The following is an 18,988-nucleotide window of genomic DNA, read 5'->3' on the forward strand; positions in this document are numbered from 1 at the left end:
AACCTACATGGTAGAACGTGGGTCATGTTGTCCTCTATCCATCGCCTCCAGGTTTCTCCAGGTACATTAACATACATGGTAGAACGTGGTTCATGTTGTCCTAGCTCCATCATCTCCAGGTTCCTCCAGGTTTCTCCAGGTACATTAACATACATGGTAGAGCGTGGTTCATGTTGTCCTCACTCCATCGTCTCCAGGTTTCTCTAGGTACATTAACATACATGGTAGAGCGTGGTTCATGTTGTCCTCACTCCATCGTCTCCAGGTTCCTCCAGGTTCCTCCAGGTTTCTCCAGGTACATTAACATACAGGGTACAACGTGGTTCATGTTGTCCTCACTCCATCGTCTCCAGGTTCCTCCGGGTGCATCCTGCTTGTGTCGAGGACGAGTGTTTACTGGTGGACATCGTGGCGTTCCTGAACGTTTACTTCGAACACGACCCTCGGACTAAAGATGCGAATGAGACAGAAGACGCCGATCTGCGATGGATACTGGAGCTCCTCCTCGATAAAGTAGAGTGTTTATAATTCCTTAGGCTCCTTAATAGCGTTGTTTGCTATGTTATCGTCACCACTTTCCAGGTTTAGTCTTAGAACTGAAAACAGTAGGATTATCTCTTTCAGAAATAATACTTATGTTGAAATATTAAAACAAAGGTCCATTAGAGATGAGGCTACAATAAGCTATTTTTCTATATTGTATATCCGTCATACTGTCATTAGACTAAAGTGTCATTAGTTCCTTTCTGACTGCTAGGTGGCAGCAAAGGCCCGATCCACTCATACCTCTGAGCACTGCTTCAGCCTCCTTCATTACCCTGCTTCCCCAGTACTTGTCCTTCTAACAGCAGTTGGCAAAGATTTATCCCGCCAAAATTTGAATTTCAGTGCTTTGACAACATATGGCAAGAACGCAGAGCAGAAACTATAACTACGGCGAGGGCTACGGAGCAGATGTAGTCAACAAACCATAAAAATATGGAAATTACACCCAGACAGGTCACTGCTGGCTCGGGAATGGATTAAGCAAACACTCCTGAGTGACAATTAATCCTGTTTGATGATGTCACATCACGGTGACATCATAAAACAAGATTAATTATATACCTCTGGCTTGGTCGTACTTGGAGGGAGCCTGTGGGGTTTATCCGCGGACCTGAAGCCTTCGTTAATGTCTCTGCTGCAGTGGAAGTCATGTTCAGAGCGCTCAGAGTGTTAAAGGTGTAGCAAGCAATAACGGCGTGGCAGAAGCAATGATTCCACCGGGGAGAGAAGGCGCATTACCCCTCTTGATCTCGAGTCCTATGTCCTCTCCTATATGTAGGCTGCTTAAATGCAGCTCTTCCAGCAGAACTCCCTAGAACTTCTCCCCAGTCGACTGAGTCTGTGTTCTGTGATTACATGTTCGCTCGCGTAGAAACTCTTTACATGCATGTCTCTGTAGTGGTGAGCACGCCAACGTTTGTACACAGGATGATGATGATGAAGGTGTATAATAGACACACATGCACACACACACACACACACAGGCACGCGCACACACACGCACGCACGCACGCATGCAAACAAGCACACACAGACGCCAAACACAGACGCCAAACCCATTATCACCTCATTACTCCATTGTAACTCCAGCGCTATCGTCTCAGATCTCAGCCCCCTCCCTTCCCCAGCTTTGCCCGGGGAGAGCAGGGATTGTGGCTCTTTGTAGCTGGCAGAGCTACTTTTAGGATTTAATCAGCCTCACCTTGGTTTTCTCATTAATGTGTGTAAACAACGGGGCACCCCCTGGAGGCTGACACCGGCTCTGCACGCAGGGTTGAGGCTAGGGGCGAGCAGCATCCACTCGCTGGGCAGACTCCTCCGTAATTACTGCTCTGGTTCACAAACATCTGTCTGTCTGCATCTTTTACACTTGCTGGTTCATGTGTGGTGCGAGGGGGAGTTGGTGGGTGTGTGTGTGGGTGTGTGAGGCTGCTCTCTGGTGGAGGGCTTTCTGCAGAGTTATAAATAGGTGTGTGTGTGTGTGTGTGTGTGTTGCTGCCTGGCTCCCCTTCTATCTCCTTCTGTCTCGCTGTCCCACCATCTCTTTTATCCCCCTCTCTGCCTCTCTGTTTTTAATATCCTTCTGTCTCTCGTTCACTCAGTCTCTTTGTCGATGCTACTCTCTCATTCTGTCTCCATCTGTGTCTGTGTCGTCTATTTTATTAAACTCTGTCTATCCATCTCTCCCTCTCTCTACCTTTCATCTCTTTATATCCATCTCTGTTTCTCCATCTCTCCCTCTCTCTACCTTTATATCAGTCTATCTCTCTCTCTCTCTCTCTCTCTCTCTCTCTCTCTCTCTCTCTCTCTCTCTCTCTCTCTCTCTCTCTCTCTCTCTCTCTCTCTCTCTCTCTCTCTCTCTCTCTCTCTCTCTCTCCCTCTCCCTCTCTCTACCTTCATATCAGTCTCTCTCTCTCTCTCTCTCTCTCTCTCTCTCTCTCTCTCTCTCTCTCTCTCTCCCATCTCTCTCTCTCTCTCTCTCTCTCTCTCTCTCTCTCTCTCTCTCTCTTTATATCAGTCTATCTATCAGTTTCTCTCTCTTATCTCGTCCCCTCTCTCTCTTGTCTCTGTCCTCCCCCCCGTTTGTCTCTCCATCTCTCTGAGTGAGTCTCTCTAACCCCCCCCTCCTCCCCAGGACACCGTGTCCCTCTGCGGCTTCCTGCTGGTGGGGGAGGACCCGGCCCCGGGCGTCCCGGGTCAGGGCCCCGGGGGGCCGGCTCAGGGCCAGGGGGGGGCGGAGGAGCTGCGGGGCCAGGTCACTCAGAGGCTGCAGAGGGAGGTCAGCCGCTTCCTCAGCAGCCTGCTCCACCGCCTCGCCAGCACCGCCGACAGGTAGGAGGCCGCGCTGCAGGTTGTGTCTCCGTCGCTCTCGCTCTCTCTGCCTCGACCTCTGCCTCTGTTTGTATGTCTCTGTGTCTCTGTCTGTCTCTGTCTCTGTCTCTCTCTCTGTTTGTATGTCTCTGTCTGTCTGTGTCTCTGTCTGTCCGTCTGTCTCTCTCTCTCTCTCTGTGACTCTCTGTCTGTCTCTCTGTCTGTCTCTGTTCTCTTTCTCTCTGTCTCGTTCTCTGACTTTCCCTCTCTCTCTCTCTCTCTCTCTCTCTCTCTCTCTCTCTCTCTCTCTCTCTCTCTCTCTCTCTCTCTCTCTCTCTGCCTCGCTCTCGCTCTCTCTGCCTCTCTCTCTCTGCCTCTCTCTCTCTCTCTCTGCCTCTCTCTCCCTCTCTCTCTCTCTCTCTGCCTCTCTCTGCCTCTCTCTCTCTGCCTCTCTCTATCGCTCTCGCTCTCTCTCTCTCTCTCTCTCTCCCTCTGTCTCTCTTCTATTATTCTGTTTATCTTTATGTCTCTGTCTCTCTTGGTATCTGTCTCTCTGCCTGTCTGCCTTTATCTCTGTCTGTCTAAATTGCAAAGTGCTTTATTGGCACTGATGCAAATAGTGGTTGAAAACGGTGGTGCTGACAAAGGTAAATAATGAAAAGGGAATTACATATTACACATACACCGAATAAACACAGACAAGCACATCAATAATTACTCTCATGCTTTGATTATGATAACAGCATTTATCGAATGTTACCCTAGAATGGGATCACAGTCTGGTTAACACTCGCGTACCAAACCGCAGCAAAACACTGCGAGAGACTGACAGGAACCACCCACTGGTTCAGACCTCCGTCTCCTGCAGAGCGGCTAACATGTCTGAGGATCAGAGCTGAATGGCCCATCTGACGGTATTATGTGTCTCACAGTGGGCCGGGATGTACTTTGGTTTAGTAGCCGTCAATCAAACGCTCAGCCCTGATCCCTGTATCAGCCAGAGCCCCGGGCAATGGAAGCCATATTGATTCATTTATTTTTCCTTTTTTTTTTTTTTTTTTTACTGCCGCTGTATCTAGTTTCAATATGCCTGCATATTTGCCTCCAATTTTAATGAATTGATTTTATTTTCCACAGGAAGGATAAATTAAAAGTGTTTGTTATGCGTTGAGTGTAGTTCAGAGGCTTGCTGCTTACCGCAACCACAGTGTTGGGATTGAAGTGCAGAAGAAGGGAACATTGTTCCACGCTGTCACAATATTTAGAGACACGCTGATGTGCCTGCTAGGACAACACGCTGTGATTACAGGATGTGATTGGGATCGCAGTTCTGTTGCATTATACCGTAACCATGGATGGAAATGTACCAGCTTTCCTTTTTGACTCTCTCTCTCTCTCTCTCTCTGCCTGTGTCTCTCTGCCTGTGTCTCTCTGCCTGTGTCTCTCTGCCTGTGTCTCTCTCTCTCTCTCTGCCTGTGTCTCACTCTCTCTCTGCCTGTCTCCCCCTTTGCTAGGATATGCTTGGCGCTTGCAGGGCCTTTCAAGAGCCAGCTGGCTCTCTGCTTGCTCCAGAGCCTGCGGGTGTCTGATGCGCCGCGGTTCTACGGTCTCCCCAGCCTGGAGAGGACTCTGCTGGGCATGGTCTCCCTGACCGCCCTGCCCGGGTGGAGCTCCCAGTGCCCGGACCTGGAGCCAATATCCCTCTGCTCCAAGTACCTCGTGGGGCTGCTCGAGGTTAGCGCGCCGCGTGTCTGCGTCCGTGTGTCTGCGTCCGTGTGTCTGCGTCCGTGTGTCCGCGTCCGTGTGTCCGCGTGTGCGTTGCTTAATCAATCTGTTCTATTTACATGAACGTGTTCACGTTGTGGCGTGCTCATATCTGAGCGCCCCGAATGCTCTGGCGATGCCAGGAAAAGCATAAAAGCCTGATTGCCCAGCGAAATACGTGAAAGCACACAACAAAAAACCCTGCAAACGCCGCAGACAGCAGCCGCACAATACCGTCTGTGGAATTAATTAAAACTAAAAGCGAATGCGGTTATGAATTGCAATAGGTAAAAAAAATTGATTAGTTATGCTACACTGTGATGCCTCTGATGGGGATAATCCACGTTGCCAATCCCATCTGTTCTGTTGTTTCAAATGTCCACAAAAAACACAAACACCAACAAAAACACACACAACGGCCACCTAATGAGAGAGGGAGGGAGAGAGGGGGGAGGGAGGGGGAGAGAGAGGGGTACGGTGGGGTGTCCCGGTTAGTACGAGGGCTGGGGTTTGAGCACTCAAGAGCGAACACACACACACACACACACGCACAAAGCCATCAATATGTGTTACTTTATCTTGGCAGGGCAGCACTGACATGCATCAATCGGCCAAGGCCTCGATGCGCTCAGACTGAGCCGAGGTTGTTGAACCGCGTGGCCCAAAGCGCTTCGTTAGACGCACGGCGCGTGCCAAGGTTCCTCATCCATATTTAGATGTGTTTTGCATGTCGTTAGCGCACCGCAAATTATAACGACTTGGACCGCTCCCGTCATGCAAATGTGTGTCTGAGCTGATGCTCGACGCTCGTTCCTGCCCTGACGCGCGTCAGTGGGAAACGAGGTGCGAACTCAACCGAATGACAGACCCACTCTGTGTTAGGGCATAAAAAAAGCCAGAGCATGTATTATGCTTTAACTTTCTTTAAAGTTTCACTCATCGCATTACCTTTTTTTGGGACCCTCTACTTGCATTTGCAGTCTCGCCAATTTTAGTCCTCCCCTCACGAAGTGAACAGGCAAAAGCTGAGATGTAATCTCGCTGTTGGGTCAATAGGGGAGGGGTGAGTCGAAATGGACCACGGCCTCGGCAGATGCTTTAATATCCCCGCTAGATGAGTTCCTTTCTCAATCAAGAGGATGTGTGGTGGTGGAACCAGCCAACCTTCCTGCTCCATTATTTGGGGGAAGTGTGCACTGACGCCAACAAGGCCAGTGAACCCCGAGAGCTAATTTGTCGGAAGCCCCTCCATGAATCGGTTTAATGGCGCAGAGAGAGCCCGTTTCTAGAATTGGCCGATTTGCTCACTCGATGACATATCGTCGCTTTTGATCACTTCATTTGCATAAGCACTTCTGTGAATAGATTGGCCTTTGTCCAGCGTCTTTCACTTTTACGATTCTTCGCTCCCACTGTGAGCGCTGCCCGAGACTCAGGGCTTCAGTCTTCATTCATTTTGCAGCCCAGATATTTCACTTGGTTAGCCCCGTCCCCGTGAACAGACCTTCTGCCTCCCTCCCCCCACTGGCCACACCTTTGCCCCCCCCCGTCTCTCCGCCCTACCCCAGGGCGGGCTCTTGGCGACGGGGTCTGGGCCCAGCAGGTCCGGGTCTTGGCATCTGTTCATCAGCTCTCCGGCCGCGGTCCCACGTCTAGCGGCCTCATGAAGCAGAACAATTAGCCCCGCTGTATTTAACCGGGGTTTAAAATGCAGAGGTGTGCGCGGCGGGCGGCCCTCAGCCTCTCACTCTGATTGGGATTCAGTGTGATGGTTTGAGAAGGGAGACGAGTCCAAGGCAGCCCTACATTACGCTGAGCGAAGAGATAAGCCATCCAAATGTTCTGTGTGATTCCGATTTAACACAGACTTTAACATGATTCAAAGTTTTAAATGTTCTGATTCATGGGGATCACCAAAAGGGTAGGGTAGTCTACTGAGTTCAGGATGTTTGACTTTGATGAACAAATCGGATTCTCTGAAGCCTTATCATCTCCCATTGTGTGTGTGTGTGTGTGTGTGTGTGTGTGTGTGTGTGTGTGTGTGTGTGTGTGTGTGTGTGTGTGTGTGTGTGTGTGTGTGTGTGTGTCCCAGGTGATCTCCTCGTTCTACGTGGAGTGGGGGGGGAACTCCATGTCCTTCATGGGTAAAGGAGTGACCAAGAACGCCGTCATCTGCCTCCTGCACCTCTCCCACGAGATGATGGCCGAGAGCCGGGGCGAGGTGAGTGTGTAGAGCTGTATGCTTACGGAATACGCAGCTGTACATTGAGACTACCCCCAAAACGTTTACAACTTCTTGGATTGTATCTCATGCAAAATGATTGAAGGAACACCAAAAGAAGAACATCATGTTTTGAGCCAACGTCCCTCTTTCTTTTGTTGCTTCAGGACTTCATTACCCAGTGGTCCTTGGGGCAGGAGGCGGGGCCTGAGGAGACCAACGGCCCCCAGCTGGGACTGGCCTGGCTCATCCCCCTCTGGGTGGACCGCGACCCTGTGGTGCGAGCCCCACCACTCTTTTAGTTTGACTTTTTAGTCGCCTACAGGTGAACTGCGGGTACTGCGGTTCAGACACCCTGAACCCTTCAGATGTCCGACACCCTAAACACGAGACTATCCTGCTCTTTCCCTCAGACTCATCCCACTCTCCCTGCCGTTGTAGTTAATAACGATTTATAAAGAGCAGGAGGTCCCAGCCCTTCACCGCGGTGGTACGATAGACGCTGAACATGAAGGGTTGAGACATTCGCTGTCTTCCACAACACCGGCGCCCGCTCGCCGTCAACAGGTTGGGGGAAGCGGCTCACAGCCTGGCTGCTTTCATCGGGACGAGATGAAAGCAGCCAGGGCCTCGTCAGCCTTCACATGCTAGAAGAGAGAATAAAGAATCCGATGACAGCTAGGGGGCCCCGGCCCTCCCTCTGTCTGGAAACAGTCTGGAGACAGTCTGGAAACATCTGTAGGGCCGGGCTGTGACACGGTACCGTCTGACTCCAACGTCACCTCTGATCCAAAGTTAAGATGACCGCGGTTATAAGACACCGCATCGTGTTACTTGTAGGGTGCAGTCGTGTTATGAGGTGAACCGGACCAGTGCTCTTAATAGAACTCATGTTGATTATCTCTATTTACTATCTCGGTTTCTCTCTCTCTCTCTCTCGCTGTCTCTCTTTTTCTGTTTCTCTCTCTATTTCTAGCTCTCTGGCTTAGATGAGACTCATACACGCACGCAGGCACATACACACACACACAGACACACACACACACACACACACACACACACACACACACACAGAGAAACACACACACACACACACACACACACACACACACACAGAGAAACACACACACACACACACACACACACAGAGAAACACACACACACACACACACACACACACACACACACACACACACACACACACACACACACACAGAGAAACACACACACACACACACACAGAGAAACACACACACAGAAACACACACACAGAAACACACACACAGAGAAACACACACGCACACGCACACAGGGCTATTATCACTCAGTCTAACCCTCTTGTTTCTCTGTCTCCCCTCCCCACCCCTCCTCCCCTCCCGGCCCCCCAGGTGCGGTTTGCCAGCCTGGGGGTGGGCCGGGCCCTGTCCAGGCGTCCCGGGGGGTGCCAGGCCCTGTGCGCCAGCTGCCAGAACATCAGTGGGGGGCTGTGGGGGACCCTGCTCAACATCCTCCTGGACCAGCAGGAGAGCAGCCTGGTCCGCAGGGAGGTGGGCCCCGCCGTACCCCTTCTGTTCCAGGGCTACGTAGCCCTACCTCTTGGCCCTAGCCCTTAACCCGAATGAGGACTGAGACAGCCCTCCCTGTCGCATGAACGCGCAAGGGAGGGGGGAAGGGGTGAAATGGGATTGGCCCTTAGTCTATGTTGTTTTTACATTAGTTTTAGTCCATGTTGTTGTGGATTGGAGGGATTTGAAGTGCTAGGATGGCGATAGAGGCTGAATGGATCTGATATGAAATGGTAGCAAAAAAGAAAAAGCAGGAACGGAGGTTCAAAAAGATTTACGGATGAGAAAATAGTAGACTCGTGATAAATGCTCTGGGTTGATCTGTGCCCTGCGCAGAAAGCGCAGAAAAACCCACTCAGGCTTACTGAAAATTATCTGTTCATTAATTTAAAATAGATTGGAAAAGACAAAGACGACAAGAAATAATAAATGGAACCTGAATGATACTCACTGTTGTTCTCCTTTAAGCGTCTGCACTCATTCTTGTGTGACACATTGAGGCCATCAGACACAAGAGATCAGGAGACCACCGTGTATTACCAGGGAGCTACAGCTAGATGGCAGTGTTGTCGATGCTCTGGCTTATATCCTCGGTGTGTGTGTGTGTGTGTGTGTGTGTGTGTGTGTGTGTGTGTGTGTGTGTGTGTGTGTGTGTGTGTGTGTGTGTGTGTGTGTGTGTGTGTGTGTGCGCGTTCATGTTTGCTTGTATGCAAATGTGTGCATGTATTTGTGTGCATGCTTTTGTGCTTGTGTGTGTGTGTGTGTCCAGGCGGCGTTGATTCTGCGGAACCTGCTGGCGATGCCGATGCCTGCCAACACGGAGGAGGCCAAAGACTCTCTCTGGAAGGTCAGCGGCCCTTCAGCCCTCTGTAGCCCTCCACTGAGTCTGCTCCAGTCTCTCTGTGTGACATTATTAGATTCTCCATGAAACGCTGGCGCTGTTCACTCACTGAGCCCTGCAGATCCAGTCAGGTTACAACCAGCAACTTCGCTGGTCGTTGGCAGGTTAGACGTGTAATCCACCCGAATGGGAAGGAAGCACTTGCTCTATCTCTCTGTATGCAAACGCAAACTCAGTTCAATGTTAAATGTAAAAGCTTTATAATAAAAAATGCAAATGCTTTATCATATAAAATGTAAAAGACGGATTGACCTACAAACGATTTAAATCACTAAATCGTCTTTCTGCCTGTTTGTCACTCTCGGTCGGTCTGTCTGCATATCCCCCTGTCTGTCTGTCTGCATATCCCCCTGTCTATCTGCATATCCCCCTGTCTGTCTGCATATCCCCCTGTCTGTCTGCATATCCCCCTGTCTGTCTGTCTGTCTGTCTGTCTGTCTGTCTGTCTGTCTGTGTTCAAATCCCCCTTTCTGTCTGTCTTTGTCTCTGTGTGCATATCCCCTTTCTGTCTTTCTCCGTCAGTCTGTCTGCATATCCATCTCTCCTTCATTCTCTCTCTCCCTCTCTCTCTCTCTCTCTCTCTCTCTCTCTCTCTCTCTCTCTCTCTCGCTCTCTCTCTCTCTCTCTCTCTCTCTCTCTCTCTCTCTCTCTCTCTCTCTCTCTCTCTCTCTCTCTCTCTCTCTCTCTCTCTCTCTCTCTCTCTCTCTCTCTCTCTCTCTCCCTGTCTCTCTCTCTCTCTCTCTCTCTCTCTCTCTCTCTCTCTCTCTCTCTCTCTCTCTCTCTCTCTCTCTCTCTCTCTCCGTTCACCCTCTCTCTCTCTCTCTCTCTCTCTCTCTCTCTCATTCTCTCATTCTCTCTCTCTCTCTCTCTCTCTCTCTCTCTCTCTCTCTCTCTCTCTCTCTCTCTCTCTCTCTCTCTCTCTCTCTCTCCGTTCACCCTCTCTCTCTCTCTCTCTCTCTCTCTCTCTCTCTCTCTCTCTCTCTCTCTCTCTCTCTCTCTCTCTCTCTCTCAATCCCTCTCTCTCTCTCTCTCTCTCTCTCTCTCTCTCTCTCTCTCTCTCACCCTCTCTCTCTCTCTCTCCCCCCCCCCCCCCCCCCCCCCCCCCCCCCTCCAGAACCCGTGTGTCCATGACGAGGCGTCGGGGGTGTCCCTGGTGGGCCTCCCGGCCCTGCAGGCCCTTCTCTACCACTGTCAGTTCTTCCAGCACGCCGCCCTCTGCGCCGCCGCCTGCTACCGGGGGCGCCACGCCTTCCACCTGCAGCCCCCCGCCCCCGAGGGCCCCCCGGGGCCCGGCCCGCCCGGGAGCACCGCGGGGGGTGAGGGACGCTGTCATTGGGGTTGTCATGGGAACAATGTGTAGTATGTGGGCCCGGTTGGATAATTGTATCAAATTATAGTTAATTATTTATAAAATAATGTATGTTATCAAACCGGGTTAGTCCTCACTGTAAAGCGTATTTGAGTGTCTAGAAAAGCACTATATAAATTCAATCAATTAAATTATATTTATTTATGAATTAACAGTGATTGTGCTTCCCTTTAAGTAAAAAGAAATCCCAAAAGTTACCAAGTATAGTAAGGTGTAAAGCTATAAGGTGGGCTGGTTGTGTGTGTGTGTGTGTGTGTGTGTATATTTAACTCAAGCTTGTTTGTCTGCTCAGATTCAGACAACTCTCTGAGCTTCTGGAGGAGCAGTCTACTGGCAGCTGTCAACCCCAGCAGAGCCTCCAGCTCCCTCTCTACCTCCAGCACCGTGGTGGGGGAGCACACAGACAGACAGACAGACAGACAGACAGACAGACAGACAGACAGACAGACAGACAGACAGACAGACAGACAGACAGACACTTTCACACACACTTTCACACACACTTTCACACACACTCTTTCACTTTCAGTTTTACACCCACACCCACATACTCACCGCACTGTCACACACACACACACACTTTCACACACTCAAAAACACAAACTCTTTCACTTTCACTTTTACACCCACACACACACACACAAATGCTTTTACTTTCACAAACACATGCTCTTTCACACTCCCACACTCTCGTCGTTCTCTGACATAGTCACACACAGAGGTTGGCAGACACACACATTGGTACACACAGATACACACAGAGTGTGTGCTACAACTGACAGCGTGTCTGTCCCTGTGTGTCCTCCAGGTTCGGGGCTCTGGGACACACTCCCCCACCCCGCCCGGCCCCCTGGTGGCTGCAGCGGACTCAGCCGCCAGCCGTCTGGTGGCCCAGGGTATGGACACACCCAGACACCTCCCTCTGTTCCACACACGCGTTGTAACGGAGAGATTAGGACGGGTTTCGGGCCGGTCAGGAGATTTAAGCACAGAGCTGCGTTATTTATTACCACTCCCCCGAAGCCGAAGGAACCCAAACATTACTTTTTAACCCTTATCTCCTCCTCCTCTCCTCTCCACTCCTCTCCTCTCCTCTCCCTCCTCTCCTCCTCTCTTCTCCTCTCTCCTCCTCCTCTCTTCTCCTCTCTCCTCCTCCTCTCTTCTCCTCTCTCCTCTCCTCTCCACTCCTCTCCTCTCTCCTCCTCTCCTCTTCTCTCCCTCCTCTCCTCCTCCTCTACTCCTCTCCTCCTCTACTCCTCCTCCTCCTCCTCTCCTCTCCTCTCCTCCTCCTCCTCTCCTCTCCTCCTCCTCCTCTCCTCCTCCTCCTCCTCTCTCCTCCTCTCCTCCTCCTCCTCCTTCTCTCCTCCTCTCTCCTCCTCTCCTCTCCTCCTCCTCCTCCTCTCTCCTCTCCTCTCCTCCTCCTCCTCCTCTCTCCTTCTCTCCTCTCCTCTCCTCCTCCTCCTCCTCCTCCTCTCTCCTTCTCCCCTCTCCTCTCCTCCTCCTTCTCCTCCTCTCCTCTCCTCCTCCTCCTCCTCCTCACTCCTTCTCTCCTCTCCTCTCCTCTCCTCCTCTCTCCTCCTCTCTCCTCCTCTCCTCTCCTCTCCTCCTCCTTCTCTCCTCTCCTCCTCCTCCTCCTCTCTCCTCCTCTCCTCTCCTCCTCCTCTCCTCTCCTCTCCTGGGGGGCTACAGAGCTAGGTCAGGCGGCGTAGGGCCGGTGATTCATTGTTTTATTTTAGCCGTCGCTGCAACACGAAGGCCCCCCCCCCCGCTAACACACTGAGCGGTGTAGTAATGCATCGCTCTTGTCCTGTCACCGGCTGCACGCTGTTCCCTGTGATATTAACTCCCCCCTTTGATGCTTTTATTAAGCAGCCTCCCATCTCCAGACAGATGACATGGGGGGCGGGGGTGCAGTCTCACCACAGCAGCAAGGCCTTGTTTTATTCACTGTGTAGTTTCGTGTTTTTCTGTGTGTGTGTGTGTGTGTCTGCGTGTGTTTTTGTGCTTTTGCATGCATGTGTGTGTTTGTCTTGTGTGTGTGTGTGTGTGTGTGTGTGTGTGTGTGTGTGTGTGTGTGTGTGTGTGTGTGTGCGCGTGTGCGTGCGCAGGCCAGAGCGACACGGACGCCAGCAGCTCGCTGCTCTCCCAGGACTCCCGGCCGCCGGGCGAGGTCTCGCCGGCCGCCGAGCCCGTCGCCATGGTGACCCCGGATCTGGTGGCGGCCCACTGCGCCCTTCTGACCCGCCTGCTGGCCGCGCTGCCCGACTTCACGCTCGCCGCGCTCCGACGCCAACAGCTGCTGAAGGCGCTGGCGGGGTGAGACCTTCACTCTCAGCATACCCGGTCATCCCTTCCCCCGCGCGGAGCGGGGTGACAAGCTAACAAGCTAACAAGCTAAGAAGCGAACAGGCTAAGAAGCTAACATGCTAAGAGGCTAACATGCTAAGAGGCTAACATGCTAAGAGGCTAACATGCTAAGAAGCTAACATGCTAAGAGGCTAACAAGCTAACATCGGTGGGTGTTAGCATGTTAGCTTGGCACTCGTTAGCGGGACCCATAGATATGTATACTGACTAGGTATGGCCTGAGCTGCACTGTTCAGTGGAACGTATGCGCCAATGCCGCCACCATCTTGCCGCGGGGCGACCACCCCCCTGAATGAATGTCGATGAGACAGAGGTCCTTTCCCAGTCTAAATCACTTTAAATCGCCTTATTTTTAAGAAATCTCCAAGCGGGTGGGTGTCTGGTGTTCATGGTAATGATAGTAAAAAAATAAATAATAATAATCATAATAGATTTTTTGGGTTGGTGTCTGGTGTTCATGGTAATGATAGTAAAAAAATAAATAATAATAATATTAGGTTTTTTGGGTTGGTGTCTGGTGTTCATGGTAATGATAGTAAAAAAATAAATAACAATAATATTAGGTTTTTTGGGTTGGTGTCTGGTGTTCATGGTAATGATAGTAAAAAAAATAAAGAATTGTAAAATAATTATATAGATAACTTTTTTTTTTTATTATCAACGCACGTCTGACGTATGTCAGAGACCAACCTGCTTGAAGATTGCTTAAAAATAAGGCGATTTAGAGTGATTTTGAGTGTGAAAGGACCTCTGCCCCAAGATGGCGGAATTGTTGCCGCATGCTTAGAAGCCGAATGCGATATCTACTCAGTATATCTATGGGCGTGACCGATGCTAGCGTGACTCTCGCTAAGCCCCCGTTGAACACACTGAATGTTGGAAGGACTAGCCGCCAGCGTGCTGATTGGCTGGTCGTCTGGAGCCAGTCGCAGCTCACTCACTGGGCGATGGACCAATCAGCATCAGCGTTCTGATTGGATTCAGCCACCGTTCAGCCAGATCACTCATCCAATAGTGTTTATCGGGATCGTATTGTAAAGGAATGTCTCCGAACCTTCAGACCGTAAAGGGGGGAGAGACTTTTATTCCTGCATTATGCAGCTGAAAGCTTGAAGCACACAGTGTGGATTCTCGTTCATGTTTAAAGCGCCACCCAAAAAGGAAATCAAATCGTTCTAAAGCATGCGGAGCGCAAACGTTGCGTTTGCACTATTGGCTCACTTCGGAAATGTTCATGATATGATGCAATGTTTTGTTTCAAATTTTAGTTTTAGCGTATGAGCCAAGTCCTGCCAATGTTATAAATATCCCTTCTCTTATCTTCTTGTGGTCAATAGCGCTACCAAACATCCAACATCGATTCCCTGAATCGCTTCTTTATCTCGCAGGAAACCCGAGTGCAGGCGAAGTGTAACGGTGTCAAAGTGCAATCACAGCCGCACACCCACCACCACATCGACCCCCACCACATCGACACCCCCCACCACATCGACACCCCCCACCACATCGACACCCCCCACATCGACACCCCCCACCACATCGACACCCCCCACATCGACACCCCCCACCACATCGACACCCCCCACCACATCGACACCCCCCACATCGACACCCCCCACCACATCGACACCCCCCACATCGACACCCCCCACCACATCGACACCCCCCACCACATCGACCCCCACCACATCGACACCCCCCACATCGACCCTCACCACATCGACACCCCCCACCACATCGACCCCCACCACATCGACACCCCCCACATCGACCCTCACCACATCGACCCTCACCACATCGACCCCCACCACCACATCGACACCCCCCACATCGACATCCCCCACATCGACACCCCCCACCACATCGACACCCCCCACATCGACATCCCCCACATCGACATCCCCCACATCGACATCCCCCACATCGACACCCCCCACATCGACATCCCCCACATCGACATCCCCCACATCGTCACCCACCACCACATCGACACCCCCCACATCGACATCCCCCACATCGACATCCCCCACATCGACACCCCCCACATCGACATCCCCCACATCGACATCCCCCACATCGACATCCCCCACATCGACATCCCCCACATCGACATCCCCCACATCGACATCCCCCACATCGTCACCCACCACCACATCGACACCCCCCACATCGACATCCCCCACATCGACATCCCCCACATCGACACCCCCCACATCGACACCCCCCACATCGACACTCCCCACATCGTCACCCCCCACATCGACACCCCCCACATCGACACCCCCCACATCGACACCCCCCACATCGACACCCCCCACATCGACACCCACCCCCACATCGACACCCCCCACATCGACACCACCACATCGACACCCCCCACATCGACGACCCCCACATCGACAACCCCCACATCGACACCCCCCACATCGTCACCCCCCACATCGACACCCCCCACATCGACCCCCCCCACATCGACACCCCCCACATCGACACCCACCACATCGACACCCCCCACCACATCGACACCCCCCACATCGTCCTCCCCCACATCGACACCCACCACCACATCGACACCCCCCACATCGTCACCCCCCACATCGTCCTCCCCCACATCGTCCTCCCCCACATCGTCACCCCCACATCGACACCCCCCACATCGTCCTCCCCCACATCGTCCTCCCCCACATCGTCCTCCCCCACATCGTCCTCCCCCACATCGTCCTCCCCCACATCGTCCTCCCCCACATCGTCCTCCTCCACATCGTCCTCCCCCACATCGTCACCCACCACAGCGATACCCGTCGTTGACTCCCCCTCCTCCTTCCGCAGGCTGATGGATGCCAGGTCCATTGAGAGGTGTCTCAGCGAGCTGAGGACAGCCGCCCCCCCGACAGGAGAGCAGAGGGCTGCCAGGAGCCAGGTGAGAATCAGCCCGGGAGCATGGACATGAAAGGGCCCGGGGGCGGGGGGGGGGGGGGGAAGGAGGGTGTCAACTTTTCAATGCTATTTTTATGGCTCACCAACCGAAATCCAAAGGAGTAGAAGGTGTGTGTGCGTGCGTGCGTGCGTGCGTGCGTGCATGCGTGCGTGTGCGTGTGTGCATGCGTGCGTGTGTGTGTGTGTGTGTCAGTTTGACGTTGTTGTAGAAGAGGCAGACTGAGGTCACCCCTGGAAAGTTTTTTTCCGCCGTGGGTGGATCATTTGCCCTTGAGAAAGCGAGCAATGGGCGTTTGTTCTCAGCATTGTTTTGATGTTTTTAACCAAAAACAACTGGGGGGTGAGGAGGAGGAGGAGAAAGAGGAGGAGGAGGAATAAATACAGAGAAATGAGGACAGCTCACTCTCCAAACTGATTTGGAGAGTTCTCTCTCACTTTCATTTCGGTGTAACTCTCGGTTTGAAGCCTCTGTGTGGTTTCAGTTGACAGGATGAAGTATTTTCAAATCCTTATCTCGGATCCATCATGTTGCACGTGTGTGTGTGTGTGTGTGTGTGTGTGTGTGTGTGTGTGTGTGTGTGTGTGCGCGTGTTTCCATCCCTCAGGTTGTCACTCTGCTGCAGTACGTCTCCAGCTTCTCCAAGCTCCTGCAGTCGTGTGTCTCGGCGAGCCGCGAGCTGATTGGCCGGATGGACTTCCTGCGGGGCCTGCTGACGTCCCTGGTGGCGGTGCTGCTGCTGGACACCAGAGACCTCGGTACAGAGCGCGGTGTTGGGATGATAACCGGATGTGGGCGGTACCTAGCCTGGCGATTGCCAGAGCGAGCTCCATCGTAGATCGCCCGTTGGTCTGGGGAGGCTGCTGTCATTTTCTTCAGCACAAGAGCCGTGATCAACGGGCCTAGTTCAAACGACTCTGTACGCAATTGGCTGCTTGCCGTCGCTTCCCTGTCGTCATTGTGTTAAACCAGCCAATAGTGCGCCACGGGGAAAAGACAGCTTGGTGATTGGCTCCTGCAAAAAACGTGTTCGAAACAGAAAGAAATGTATTGCTCTTCTCCAGACCCTTGTGCAGCAGGGTGAATTTAAATAGCCATCAAATGGGGACTCGTACTAAAGAGTACTATGATTACTGGAGAAGGGGTGGCATTGATCAGTCAAGGGGACCACATCATGATACTTATTTTAAACGGTGCCACAGGGCAGATGATCCGTAGCAGAAACCGTTGATATTAGTCTGGCGCTGCTGGTGTTAAGATGTAGCAGACCAGAGGCCAAAAGCTCGCTGCAACACACTCACACCCATCACCGGCTGCTTTGAGGTTCAGAGTAATACTAATAATACATTTTATGGAAAATAAAATGTATGAATACAGTTCGTAAAAGAAACTATTTTAAATATTAAAAAAAAAGAAGCAGAATTTATATATATATATATATAGGCCTTAACACAGAAATATATAAAGCAATATATATTCAAGCATATATACCTGACGAATGAGACAGGGATCTCTGAGGATGCGTGCATGTAATCAAAAACGATCCTTCAATGATAATCAATCCTGAAAATAGGACTCCAAGAAAACCCTCAAAGCCAGCTCAGATGTTCTCATGCATTAGTTGGGTAGGTGGCTCCGAGAAGAAACTGTGAAGCCCCCCTGGCCTAGACCCTCCTGCCCTCCCACCGTAACAGCCCCTCTCTCCCCCCCCCAGACCCAGTCTCCCAGGGCGCCGTGGCTCTGAGCTGGGCGGACGTCTTCTCTCTGCTGGCCGTGCTGGTGACCAGGGACCCAGCCGCGCTCCAGACCGTCTCGTCCGCGCTGGGAAGGCGCTGGGCGGCCTTCGAAGGTAGGGGGGGTCCACACACACACACACACACACACACACACACACACACACACACACACACACACACACACACACACAGACACACACAGACACACACACACAGACACACAGATTTATACATTAACAAACACACGCGTACATGTTTCTGTACATCAACCATGTCTTTTAAAAATGTATTAATACGCACGCACGCACGCTATAGTCAAGGAACTTTGCCGATAAACATGAAAGAATCTGAGTGGGTGTTCTGTGAAATATCAAGTGGTAAGCTACTACTAGGGTGGACTATATAACATAACATCCAGGGTTTCTATACATCTGAATAATGTGTGGGTTAACTGTGGCCGAGCCAGATCAAACAGCCCCCCATGTGCTGGGTGGATAGCGTGGGCGCGCTGCGGAACGCGGGCCTGAAGCCACGCAGCCGCCTGGACGAGGAGGCAGCGTCGTGCCCCAGCGCTGCCCGCCCTCCGTGGGCCACGCAGCCGCCTGGACGAGGAGGCAGCGTCGTGCCCCAGCGCTGCCCGCCCTCCGTGGGCTGCTGGGAGATCTGATGAGCTCCTGGGAAGGGACTGCGGATCGCACTCTAATCGCCCTGCGTGCGTGTGTGTGTGTGTGGCGTGTGAGTGTGTGTGTGTGTGTGTGTTTGTGTGTTCTGGCTATGGAAGTGTGTGAAGGTGCATCCAAATGATAGTCAATGAAGTGGCCGCCCCTCCCTCACTCGTCCTCCATCTTTGCACATGCCTTCGGGCGGGAATGTAAATCAGCACGTCTAGGGAATAGGGAGGGAATTGAGAGAGTTGGGAGGAATTCAGACATTCTAGTTTCACTTCTATTCCACACACGCTCCACCATTCATTCACAAAAGAGACTTCTCTCTCTCTGTCTTGCTATGGTTCTCTTTGGGGCTCCATCTATATCTGTCTCTCTATGGCTCTTCTTATCTCTCTCTCTCTCTCTCTCTCTCTCTCTCTCCCTCTCTCCCTCTCTCCCTCTCTCTCTCCCCAGGAACGCTGGCAGTGTGTGTGAACAACAGTGCAGTGGACCCTGGCCTCCACACGGTGGCGCTGCAGTTTCTGTGTGTGCTGTTCTCCGAGGAGACGAAGCGGAGCGGCGTCAGGGACGACCCGGGGGTGACCTCTGACATGTCGGCGGCCCTGG

At 52.1% G+C, this 18,988-nt stretch overlaps 1 protein-coding gene across 2 annotated transcripts in view; it reads left to right on the top strand.

Moving 5' to 3' along the window:
- Positions 1 to 18,988, top strand: part of rttn (rotatin) — a 65,173-nt gene that overhangs the window by 24,119 nt on the left and 22,066 nt on the right. For both annotated transcript variants that reach the window (XM_030348339.1, XM_030348340.1), the window contains exons 26-40: positions 354 to 513; positions 2,681 to 2,877; positions 4,371 to 4,590; positions 6,713 to 6,841; positions 7,009 to 7,119; positions 8,230 to 8,388; positions 9,176 to 9,253; positions 10,422 to 10,623; positions 10,969 to 11,063; positions 11,485 to 11,572; positions 12,785 to 12,992; positions 15,873 to 15,963; positions 16,586 to 16,736; positions 17,693 to 17,827; positions 18,836 to 18,988. The exon at positions 18,836 to 18,988 is cut by the window's right edge and continues 41 nt beyond it. In XM_030348339.1, coding sequence (XP_030204199.1) covers positions 354 to 513; positions 2,681 to 2,877; positions 4,371 to 4,590; positions 6,713 to 6,841; positions 7,009 to 7,119; positions 8,230 to 8,388; positions 9,176 to 9,253; positions 10,422 to 10,623; positions 10,969 to 11,063; positions 11,485 to 11,572; positions 12,785 to 12,992; positions 15,873 to 15,963; positions 16,586 to 16,736; positions 17,693 to 17,827; positions 18,836 to 18,988 — 2,177 coding nt within the window. The remainder of the gene's footprint in view (positions 1 to 353; positions 514 to 2,680; positions 2,878 to 4,370; positions 4,591 to 6,712; positions 6,842 to 7,008; positions 7,120 to 8,229; positions 8,389 to 9,175; positions 9,254 to 10,421; positions 10,624 to 10,968; positions 11,064 to 11,484; positions 11,573 to 12,784; positions 12,993 to 15,872; positions 15,964 to 16,585; positions 16,737 to 17,692; positions 17,828 to 18,835) is intronic.

This window comes from Gadus morhua, chromosome 23 (genome assembly GCF_902167405.1).
Source record: "Gadus morhua chromosome 23, gadMor3.0, whole genome shotgun sequence".
Taxonomy (NCBI): Eukaryota; Metazoa; Chordata; class Actinopteri; order Gadiformes; family Gadidae; genus Gadus; species Gadus morhua.